The sequence below is a fragment of the Myodes glareolus genome, chromosome 14, assembly GCF_982192425.1.
Source record: "Myodes glareolus chromosome 14, mMyoGla1.1, whole genome shotgun sequence".
NCBI lineage: Eukaryota > Metazoa > Chordata > Mammalia > Rodentia > Cricetidae > Myodes > Myodes glareolus.
Genome location: NC_142039.1, coordinates 42,384,644 through 42,396,885, shown reverse-complemented (window position 1 = coordinate 42,396,885; position 12,242 = coordinate 42,384,644). Strand labels below are relative to the sequence as shown.

General features: G+C 41.9%; 1 protein-coding gene across 1 annotated transcript; it reads left to right on the top strand.

Annotated features, from left to right (window-relative positions):
* The first annotated feature begins 132 nt into the window (after positions 1–132).
* On the top strand, positions 133–11,322 carry Acot13 (acyl-CoA thioesterase 13). Its single transcript, XM_048428161.3, has 3 exons — positions 133–391; positions 8,231–8,415; positions 11,091–11,322. Exons 1-3 carry the CDS (start codon positions 311–313, stop codon positions 11,245–11,247), a joined length of 423 nt encoding a protein of 140 aa, XP_048284118.1. The 5' UTR covers positions 133–310; the 3' UTR covers positions 11,248–11,322.
* The last annotated feature ends 920 nt before the right edge of the window (positions 11,323–12,242 follow it).

The window sequence follows — 12,242 nt, the reverse complement described above, 5'->3', positions numbered from 1 at the left end:
CGCTGCGTGCGTGTGCTTCCGCATCAACTTTCCGGCGGAACTTAGGTCTTGGGCGAGTCTGCGCAACAAGCGAGGGGCGGACGCGGGCGCGCGGGGGTGGGGGAGTCAGGCTGCGCGTGCGCGCTGGAGCCCTAGCGGGTACAAAACACAGAGCCCGGGCTGTGAGGACTCGGGCTGCGAGAGCGCGCGACCCTTCATCCAGAACGCGCACAACACTTGCGGGTTAGAGCTACCACGCTCTTGTGCTTTCCCAAGCTTCTCTTCCAGACTTCATTTCTCCAGAGCCCAGAATCTTGAGTTGCCTCCCACGATGAGCAGCTTGACCCAGAATCTCCGGGAAATCATGAAGGTCTTGTTGAGAGTTCCCGGTTTTGATACAGTTTTGGAAAAGGTATTGTCCTCAAAACCTCTGGTGGAGAGGACTAATCGAATAAAACACCCGAGTTCGATTCTGTTCTGTTTGGTGGAGTGTCTTGTGAGCCCACGTTCGTGGCCTCTCAAACGCCCGAGAGTGCATGGATTCTCATCTAAACGTAAATAAGCATGACTTTGACTGTCACCCCTAGAGACGGGTTTGGTCCACTGGAGTGAGCCAAGAAAAAAAGGCTGTGTATCATTTAAGGGGCGCTGGAGTACAGGACGAGTGTGTAGGGATTGTTTGTTTTAAGGCCCGAAAGCGAAGTACGCTTGAGTTACAGCAGTGAAGGACGAACAACTTGTTCCTATGTTGTGTTTCTGGGTTTTGAGACTGGGTCTTTCTCTGTAACATAGGTTGATAAATATTTTGATTCATGAATATCTGCTCTTTACGATTAAGAAAGAATGCTTAGAATTTTGGAAAGAATTTGGGCGTGAGATTTAAATATTGGTTAGCTACAGGAATTTGAAATCTTTCTCCTTGAACACTCCCCTCTCGGGTTTTTTAAACGATGTACATAATGTATCAGGGCTTTTGTCAAAAGTAGGAAATAACACTTAAGTAAATGTATTTAATGTTTTCAAATAAGAAATATTTAAAGTCCAAAGACATCATTTGACAGTGACTTTTGGAAAGATGATATTATCCAAAAAGAATGTATTTATTTATCGGCCGGGCGGTGGTGGCGCATGCCTTTTAATCCCAGCACTAGGGAGGCAGAGGGAGGCGGATCTCTGTGATTTCGAAGCCAGCCTGGTCTACAAGAGCTAGTTCCAGTACAGAGAAATCCTGTCTCAAAAAAAAAAAAAAAAAAAAAAAAAAAAAGTGTATTTATCTAAGAAGAAATTTGATTTTTTTTCTTTCTTAAAAATCTGCTGTGAGAATGGGGATGTGGCTAGTAGCGTGCTTGCAGGTTGGGGTCTATAGCCATTTCCTCCTTAAACTGTCATCAGCCCTGTGGCTATATAATATTTTGTAATATATTTTTTTTTCTTTTTCTATTTAAACAAGGTCTCTCTATGTAGCTCTAGCTGTTCCTGAACTTGATATGTAGACCAGGCTGGCTTGGAACTCACAGAGATTCATCTGCCTTTGCCTCTTGAGTGCAGGGATTAAACTGTATGTGCCACCACATCTAACTTTCATGTGTGAGATAATTTTGACATTAGTTTGATCACCTTTGAGTAATTAGTTAAATTCTCATAACTTAGTCCAGCATGATGGTACCTGTCTCTAATTCCAGCTTAGGGGAGGCTGATGCAGGGGAGTTTGTAAGGCTAGTTACATAACCATCCCACTTTGCAAAAAAGGACAGTTAATCTTTCTTTAAAAAAAAAAAAAGCCGGGCGATGGTGGTGCACGCCTTTAATCCCAGCACTCGGGAGACAGAGGCAGGCAGATCTCTGTGAGTTAAAGACCAGCCTGGTCTACAAGAGCTAGTTCCAGAACAGGCCCCAAAGCTACTGAGAAACCCTGTCTTGAAAAAACCAAAAAAAAAAGTTGATTTTTAAATGTTTACTCTTTGGAAATCAATATAGATTTCACATTTACACTATTGCTGGCCACACTGCAAGAGCTCACTCAGTATTTTATATGTAGCAGTGAATGGCAGTTAAGCCGCGCAGGTTGATAATAATCATTGTGTGATGGTAACTCGATTTACAACAGGTAAGTGGTTATGTTTATGTAGGCAGAAGAGAAGCTAAGACTAAAGTATATACTTCTGAATAATGGTTTGTATGTGTATATATGTGGTTTTTATGGTTTCCTTTGTTTTGTTTCTGAGACAGCATCCTGGCTTTTCTGGAACTTGAATTTACCCTCCTTGCCTCTGTCTCCTGAGTGCTGGTATTACTCTTGTGGTTGTGTGCGTATCATCACACCAATGTATTTCTGCTTAGTGGTTCATAAAAGATTGTTATACTTACTAACTTTGCAAAAACTTTGACATCCTGGCCAGGTCTAACTACATTAGTCCCATTTAAAAAAAAAACTATTTAACACTTCACACTTCATTTTAAATTCTGTATCCTGACGGAGGCTGGGGATATAGCTCAGTTGGTGGAATGCTTGCCCAGCATGCACAAAGCCGTGGCTTACATCTCTAGCACCGTGTTAAACCAGATGTGATAGTGCCTACCTGTGATCCCAGCCGCACTCAGGAGGGAGGTGGGCATAGAGAGATAAGTTCATCCTCAAGTTCATACCCACTTCAAAGCCAACCTGAGCTACATGAGGCCTCGTCTCCAAAAGATGAAAAGAAATTATGTCCACATGAAACATGTTTTCCTATCATGTGACTTTCCCTGGGGAGAAATGAACAAGCATCTGCCCACATCCGTGAGAGTCTGAGAGCACAGACAGCGAGGGCAAAGGCAACTGTGTCACTGAAGGCCCACCCCGGCGGGAGCGGGAGCTCAGTATTGCTGCACCCCCGAAGCTCCATGCTTGCCAACAACCCAGCCAGCAGAGTGCCCTCCCTCTGGCCTTGCAAGTTTTGACTGCTTCCAAAAGGGAATCTTTCCAGTTTTTTTTCATTATAAATTCCCAAACTGTGAGGTAGCTTTGGAAATCTAGTCACTCGGCACACAGGTGGCATACCACATTTTTAGAGCTCAAACACACTACCACATCGTGGCGAATGAACCTGAGCGTCACAATTCGTTCATGCCAGTGCCTGCAAAAGAGCTTCCAGCCAGCTGCAGGACAGAGCTAGGCCTTTCTTTCCTTTTAAGATTATTCCATTGTATAGAATAGTGTACTTTCTTTAAATACCCTCTTTACTGGGACATTTGGAATATGAAGAGTACTACAATAAATGACCTTTAAGTGCTTACAACTTTCCAGGCTCCACAAGGAAGGCAGGAACACTAAAAGGGGCCGGAAGTGCCTCTCCTAAGTTCCTGCCAGAGGCTTCGGTATTTTCGCCAGCCTTCTCTGGATGCCTCCTTTGGTTGCCAGACCTATCTGAGGACACAATTATAATAATTCATAGATTGTAGTTGGTCTTTTCAATTCTAGAATTGAGCGCTATTTTATCCTATGAAGCAGACTGTTTTCTGAGAACTTTTTATGTATATTGATTATTTTTGAGAACTTTTTATATATATGCATATATATGTATATTTATGTGTGTATCTTATTCACTCCCGACTTCTCCCCCTAAGTCCTCCCAGATCTACTCCTTGATGCCTCCCAACTTCATACCCCCCCTTTTTGTTTTTGTTTTTGTTTTTGATACAAGGTCTCTCTAGACTTGGCTGTCCTGGAGCTCCCTGAGTAGAGCAGGCTGGCAGACTGGCATTGAACTCAAGAGATCCTCCTGTCTCTGTCTCCCAAGTGCTGAGATTAAAGATGTGTAACACCACACCCAGTTTTGTCTCATTTTTTTAATAACCCATTGAGTCAGTTTGTGCATAGACTACAGATATGGGACCATCTACTGGAATGTAATAGCCTTAAAGAAAACTGACTGTTCCCCACCCCACAAGTGATCAGCTATCCATAGCCCTTCAGCTGGAGTGGGGGGGGACTCATGAGCCGCTTTCCTCCATGCTGGAATGCTAACCAGCTTCATTCTATGAAGAATCATAGAATTCTATGATTCTATGGCAACCACAGCCCCTGGGTTCATGAGTGTATGAACTCTGTCCTATTTGGAAGACACTTTGACTTAGAGACATTTTTTACCACATGTTAACAGGAGACAGATGTTCTAGCATCTACTGGGTAGAGAGTAGGGGTGTTAATCAGTAACCTACAGTACACAGCTTTTCACCACAGTGCTCCCCCATCACAGAGATTCACCCAGTCCCCGTGGCAGCAGGACTGGCTTGAGGAATCTGTGCTGCTAATGGAATACTTTGCCTTGCATCCAAAGCTAGTTAAATTGCTACACTGTCCTTTCTAAATATATACTATGTCTTTACCCTGTCCTTGGAATTGTTCGTTCACCTTGAGAGGGCTCATGTGCTGTCTCAAGAGAATGTAGTTTTCCCATAAATCTCTGGTTAACAATTATTACCTAAAGACTGGTTGTGTAACACGGGGTAAAGTGCACACGTAAGGTCATGGGTTTAATTCAAGGTTATCCTCAGCTCTTGAGTACTTGAGACCTAACTCCAAACAAAAATGAAACTCTTTCCTTTTGCCCTGCCAATTCTTGATATAAAGGCTCATGTTGAATGTGGCTCAGTTATAGAATACTTGTTCAGCCGGGCTGTGGTGGCACATGCCATTACTTCCAGCACTTGGGAGGCAGGCATAGCTCTGTGAGTTCGAAACCAGCCTGGTCTACAGAGCGAGTTCCATGATAGCCAGAACTGTTACACAGAGAAACCCGGTCTCAAAAAAAAACAAAACCAAAGAATACTTGCTCAGCACACAAAATAAGGGTTATTACATTCTGGGCTCATCTTCCTGCGATATACTATTAGTTTGTGAGGACATCTTGTGGTAGGAACAGGCAACGAGGACTTTTTTTTTCTCCTTTTGATGTGCCTGTTGATTAAAACACAGCATTGTTTGAGGGCGCTTATACTGTTTCAGTTTATCCCCCTTCATGACCTTCTGTAGAGCAAAAACTAGTACAAGCACTAAAGCTGTACTTACTTGGGAAGAGGCCTAAAGGCTTCTACAAATTTCCCCATCTTTTGGCAGTGAATCGATTGCCAGACATAGTAGTGTGCTTATAATCCTGGCACCCATAAGGTGGAGGCTGGGGTGGATGGGGAGAGGGTTCTCAGAGGCGGAGTCAACCTGAACTAAGGGAGATGCTGTCTCAACAATTAAAATGACAGACCTAGAGCAATTCTGTCACATATGAGGTGACCCTGAAATGAACCACTGAATGTATCAGCAAAATAGGAGTTATCTGTGTGGCATATAACTATCATACATCATGTAGTGACGTTTTGGTCAAGCCACATGTACTATGAAGGTCCCATGAGTTTAATCTCAGAAGTAAAAAATTCCTGCAGTCCAGTGAATACATAGTTGAAGAAATAAGAGAATTAAACTGCAGAAAAAGAATCCTCAAGAAAATTCACATTAAAGAGACTGAGGATTTTACAGCTCTCAGCACGCTCCTTGGAAAGAGAATACGGGAGTGCTGGGGATTTATAGCTCAGTTGGTAGGATGCCTTTTGTGCAAGGTTTAATCCCCAGTACTGTATGAGCTGGGCAACTGGGGGTGGTGGGCACAGCTGTGATCCAGCACTGAGAAGACAGAGGCAGGAAGATCAGAAAAAAGTTAGAGATCATTACAAATTTTGTCTCGAAAAAGGTCTCAGTAGTGAAAGATTTTAATATGGGGAATGTTCACAGTGTGTGACCTGCTTGCAAGCAAATTTGTGATATGAGGAAGAAAAGGGAGGGGACAGAGCCTGTTAGTGGTGCTGCATACTTACAATCCCTGCACCTGGAGGTGGTGGAGAGAAACAAACATCTGCCACCATAGTCAGGCTTCTGAAAGTACTTCAGAAGGAACCCTTGCTTTCTCTGTTTGTATTGTTCATGTAATACTTTTCATTATACTTTAGAAAGGAATGGGACCTTCAAGCAATAATTTAACATTGCTGAATTATATTATTCCACTTCTTTTGTTTAAATGGGGTTCTGACTGAAGTTTACTAATAATCCTAGTAGCCTGAATGACTGAACATCTCCCAGCCTGTTTTTTTAAAGCTGTTTTGCACTATTCATTAATTCGTGTAGAAAATTACTCTGCTTGTATAAAAACTAAAAAACAACCAATTTAAAACCTTCTTTTGGTGATTAGAAGATGACAGATCGTGGGGGTCGGTTGATAGAGAAGGTCCAGAGAGAGCTAGGCCTGCCTGGTGATGCTATCACTTGGGAGGCTGAAGAACTACCTCTTAGAGGACCAGGGTTCAGTTCTCAGCCCCACACAGTGACTCACAACCATCCATTACCAAGTTGCAGGTATCCAACCTTTTCTTACTTCTGTGGGCACCAGGCACACTCATGATGCACACATACACACAAGAGACTCAATCACAAAAATAAATTTAAATATAAAGAAACAAAACAAAAAAAACACAAGGAAATTCTGGTGTTATACAACCCTCTGATTTCTTTAATATTTATGTTTATTTTACGTATGTGATTTTCCTACAGGTGCCTGTGGAGGCCAAAAGAATCTTCTGGAACTGGAGTTGTAAATGGTTATGAATTGCTATGTGGGTGCTAGGAATGAGACTCGGGTCATCTGCAAGAGTATCAAGTACTCTTAACTGCTGAGCCATCTCAGCCCAGTGATCTGAACTCTGCAAGATGAGGAATAGCAAAAGACATTGTCCTGAACATTCTCTCTCTCACACCCCCTTCTTTCTCTCCCCCTTCCCCCCCGTTTCTCCCCCCCCCCCCCCGTCTGTTTGTAGCCCTCAAACACTGATCCCAGCTGAGTGCTAAGAGAATTTATTAAGGCCAGGAACCCAGTTTCAAAGCTCCAGCTAGCAGCAGGCAGGAATCTAGGAGTACATTCCTGCCAGACTTTACTCTGGAAATCGGAGTATATTGAAGGTTAAGCTAGAAAATAAATTATAAAAGGGCTAATTTCAACCATTAATTGTCAAGGCTGCTTTTGAGCCTGTCCTGGAACTAGCTCTTGTAGACCAGGCAGGTCTTGAACTCACAGAGATCCACCTGCCTCTGCCTCCTGAGTGCTGGGATTAAAGGCGTGCACCACTGCCCAGCTCTGAGTCTACTTTTTTAGGTATATTCTGCTTGTTCAAATGACTTTTTAAAGACAGGATCTCAGAACTAGACATATATGTGATGTGGTATTCCCCTCTGTGTGCTATGAATATGTTTTATTACCATTGGTTAATAAAAAAACTACTTTGGCCTATGACAGGGCAGAATATAGCCAGGCTGGAAGAGATATAAAGTAGGCAGAGTCAAAGAGACACCATGTAGCTGCCAAAGGAGAAAGATGCCGTTGGAACCTTACCAGTAGGATCCAACCTCATGATGATACACAGATGAATAGAAATGTGTTAATTTCAGCCTGGTGGTGGTGGTGCACGCCTTTAATCGCAGTAATGTAATTAATATGGTTTCTGTGTGATTATTCAGGTCAGGGTGGCCAGGAAACAAATGAGCAGTCTCTGTTCATGTATATGCAGATAAAATACTCAGACACAAACACATGCATATATTTTTAATTTAAGACAAAATCTTACTATTCTTCCTATGGGGGATAGAGAGATGGCTCTGTGGTTAAAACTACATACTAGTCTTGCAGAGAATCTGGGTTTTGTTTCTGGCACCCAGGATGGGTGACTGGCTTACAATTGTCTAACTCTTATCTCCAAAACACCTTACATGCTGTTCCATTACATTCCATGTGCATATGCTTATAAGCATGATTTTAAAAAAATACATATTTTTTTAAGATTTCACTATTGGGGGCTGGAGAGATGGCTCAGTGGTTAAGAGCATCGCCTGCTCTTCCAAAGGATCTGAGTTCAATTCCCAGCAACCACATGGTGGCTCACAACTGTCTGTAATGAGGTCTGGTGCCCTCTTCTGGCCTGCAGGCATATACACAGACAGAATATTGTATACATAATAAAAATAAATATTAAAAAAAAAGATTTCACTATTATAGCCCTGGCACCTAGAAATACATATCCTCCTCCCTTTGTGCCCCAGATGCTGGAATTACAGGTGTGTGGCTCTGTGCCAAGCTTCCAGCGTCAGGATTGTTCTTGCTGTGATGATGTATTTGAGCTATTAAAATAGCACAGAATTAATGTTCAAATATTTTTTTCACATTTTACTATTTAGGTGACGCTTGTCTCTGCTGCTCCTGATAAAGTAATTTGTGAAATGAAAGTGGAAGAGGAGCACACTAACAAGCACGGCACTCTCCATGGGGGCATGACAGCAACTCTGATAGATACCATCTCAACCGTGGCTCTGATGGGCACAGAAAGAGGGCTTCCTGGAGTCAGTGTTGACATGAACATAACGTATGTATCTAGATGCCATCCAGATGATTTTTCAAATAACACTATATTGTGTGGGGGTAATGACCAGAATCTACATCTTGTGGACATATGTGCCTGTTTTTCAAATATCTTCAATCCATAGTTGTTTGAACTCATGATTTATAACTTTCATATAGTCTTTAAAAGTATCATCTGTGCCGGCAGTGGTAGGGCACGTCTTTAATCCTAACACTCAGGAGGCAGAGGCAGGTGGATCTCTGTGAGTTTGAGGCCAGCCTGGTTTAGAGTTAATTCCAGGACAGGCTCCAAAGCTACAGAGAAATCCTGCCCCCCCCCCCAAAAAAAAAACAAGAAAAAAAATCACTTGTGCCAGGCACACTGGGACATACCTTTAATCCAAGATCTTGGGAGGGAGAAGCAAGTGAAACCTCTGTGAGTCCATCAAAGCTGGTTGACCTATTTAGTGAGTGCCAGGCCAGCCTGGGCCACATAGTGAAACCCCGTTTTAAAAAAAAACCCTAAAACATTAACTAAAGTATCACTAATTAACCAGAGTGGTTGTATAATCCCAACACTTGGTAGACATTGGAGGATCAGAAGAGTTCAAAGCTAGCCTTGACTTTATGAAACCCTGTGTTCCCCACTCCCACCCTCTTCTCCCATAGAAAAGTGTGAATGATATTTGGAGAAAAGTTGTTGACCATTTCCCAAATGTTACCAAAATCTTGCAGCAAGGTGAACACAGGTGCCGGGAAGGGGTTCTGAGTCTCTCCTGTGAGTATGGCTTAAATGACAGGATCAGGGAGCACTATAGCCCAGATGGCCTGTCTGTCACTACTGTGAAAATGTACGTCACTTTCCAAATTGAAAACTTGAGTTCTAAAGCTAGGCACAGTGGCTCATGTCTTTTATCCCAGCACTTGGGAAGCTGAGCCAAGAGGATCTTCAGTTCAAGGTCAACAAGACCTTGTTTCAAAAAACTGGAACCTTGTCAGTTTCTCTTAAGCCTGGGAATAAATTGAGAGTTTAATAATCAAATCACAGGACAAATTGTAGAAGATAGACAGAAGATATGTTATGCTAATGAGCCATATTTGGTGGTCTTTATCTTGTGTGGTGAGCAAGCCCAACTGATGACTATTTTTCCATGAAGACAGTTTTAAATAGACAAAAGGGGTGGAGAGATGGTTTAAGAACACAACAGTCAGGAGCTGGAGAGATAGCTCAGTGGTTAAGAGCATTGCCTGCTCTTCCAAAGGTCCTGAGTTCAAATCCCAGCAACCACATGGTGGCTCATAACCATCTGTAATGAGGTCTGGTGCCCTCTTCTGGCCTGCAGACATACACACAGACAGAATATTGTATACATCATCAGCATAATAATAATAATAATAATAATAATAATAATAATAATAATAATAATAAAAGAACATAACAGTCTTGTAGAGCACTCACATCAAGCAGACCTGACCCCTCTCACCTCCTTGGACACTCGTATGCATGTATCCACACAGAGGTATACACATAATGAAAGTAAGATAGATCTGGAGAAGCAACAAAAACAACTTAAGGGGCCAGTGAGATGTAGGTAAAAGAACTCCCTACCAAATCTGATGACTTGAGACTGATCCCTGGAACTCACATAGTGGAAGAACTGACACCAAGTTTTCTGCTGACCTTCACTCATATACCATATATAAGCACACACAAAATGAATGCAAATTTAAATTTATTATAATTCCTTGTGGGGCTGGAGAGATGGCTCAGTGGTTAAGAGCCCTGGCTGCTCTTCCAAAGGTCCAGAGTTCAATTCCCAGCAACAGATGGTAGCTCACAACCATCTGTAATGAGATCTGGCGCCCTCCTCTGGCGTGTGGGCATACATGGAGGCAGACCATTGTATACATAATAAATAAATCTTTAAAAAAAATTTTCTTGTAAAGTAGATCTTGACTTGCATGTTTACTTTATATAAGGGCCCTGAGCATTTATGGATTTGGTGTGGACAGGTGTATTTACATTAATCCTCATGGATACAGAGGGACAACTGTATATGCAGTTCATTACCAAGATGGCTAAAAACTTAAGTTTCTTCATTTCTTGTAGTTTCTTTTTAAAATGTATGTGTATGCATCAGAGTGTATGCATGTGCACCACACAAATACAGGAACCAGAGATTGGAAATCAGATCCCTTGGGACTGGAGTTACAGAGAGTTGTGGGCTGCCATGCAAGTGCTGGAAATTGAACCTGGGTCTTCTATAGTAGTCAGTGCTCTGAACTGCTGGGCCGCTCTCTACAGCCCACTCCTTGTAGTTCTTATACTGTCACTTTGGAGTTGAATAAAGTCTGCTGAGATATAAACATTCAGATACTTCACTTTAAGAAGCTAAAGAGATTAAATGAAAGTTACAGGTAATCTTTCAGTGGTTTCAAATAAATACGAAATAAAAAACTTTAAAGGAGAAAAAAAAGGCAAGGAGAGCCTATCTTTGTGAAAAGACACACATAGATGAAGGAAAGATGGGTCAAGAAGAGCATCTTGCAGACCAACTACTTGAATTTGATACCAAAAGCTTGCCAGTAGTATTCTGAGATTATCTGTAGGTTAAGATACACAGGAAAGCTGGTAGGAGTTTATCACAATCAAAATTTCAACAATTACCTAACCACTATATTTCAATGTTTTCTTTTAAGGTATATGTCACCTGCTAAACTTGGAGAAGTAGTAGTGATCACAGCACACATTCTGAAGCAAGGAAAAACACTTGCATTTGCCTCGGTGGATCTGACCAACAAGACCACAGGAAAACTAATAGCACAAGGCAGACATACTAAACACCTGGGAAACTGAGGGAACAAACAGCAGGCCCAACGAAGCCCAACAATGAATGAGTATAACTTTCTGAAATAAATGTCAAAACCAGAAGTAGCTAAGTGTTTTCTGTGGGGTACAGAAACTAAAACCAATATATAGTATGAAGGTTGGGGTTTTTTGTTGTTTTTGCTTTTCTTTCTTTCCCAGAGTCTCTGGCTATCCTGGTACTATGTAGACCAGGCTGACCTCAAACTCAGAGACCCACCTTCCTTTGCTTCTCTGGTGCTATGATTAATGTGCCACAAGTCCAGCTGGGATATCTTTTGAAACATCTTTAAGTCAGATGCATGATCATTGCATAAAAGCGTTCTTGGCTCAATGTTTTGGTGTTTTGAGGTTTGCTTTTCGTCACCCAGGATAACCTTGAACTCACAATTTTCTGCTTCAGCCTCCTGAATGCTGGGAGTATAGGTAGGTATGTTCCACCTTGCCTAATTAGTTTTATTCACTGTTTTTCTAACAGGTAAAGCAAAGAAGCTAGAAGACCCACTTTAATATTACTCTATAACTGGCGCCTAGTATTAAAGGAGAAAGATGAGTTGATAGACGTTAGTCAGTCTGACAGACTGGACAACAAATAAACCTTAGAAATGACTTGTCAACTTCCACTACACTTTTCCGTGGGGCTACTTCTTAGTTCAGATAGTCTCTTCACATGGCAAAGGGGGACAAGAATTAGAACACACAAAAAAAGGCTCCCCACCTCCAGAAACCATTAGCTGAGAGCTCAGTTTAAGGAGACATGTCAACATAGCAATAATCAATGAAATTTTAGGCCTTCCCCAGCTCTAAAATGCTGTGTCACATTTCCATTTACTTTATGAGACATGATTTCCAATTTCCAATGTGGATATACTACAACCGTACTAGGAAATGAAGAGCCTGTAATATGTCGCCTAAGTTTGAAATGAAGCCCCTGACACTAGAAATAGCTTAAGTACCTTTCTATGCTGATCTTGTGTATCTGGACC

What these genes read in the sequence shown, in the direction of transcription:
- Acot13 (XM_048428161.3), top strand. Translation starts at nt 311, where the DNA reads ATGAGCAGCTTGACCCAGAATCTCCGGGAAATCATGAAGGTCTTGTTG. An exon ending in TTGATACAGTTTTGGAAAAG is followed by an intron (nt 392 to 8,230) that starts GTATTGTCCTCA and finishes TTTACTATTTAG; the next exon opens with GTGACGCTTGTCTCTGCTGC. An exon ending in AGTGTTGACATGAACATAAC is followed by an intron (nt 8,416 to 11,090) that starts GTATGTATCTAG and finishes TTTTCTTTTAAG; the next exon opens with GTATATGTCACCTGCTAAAC.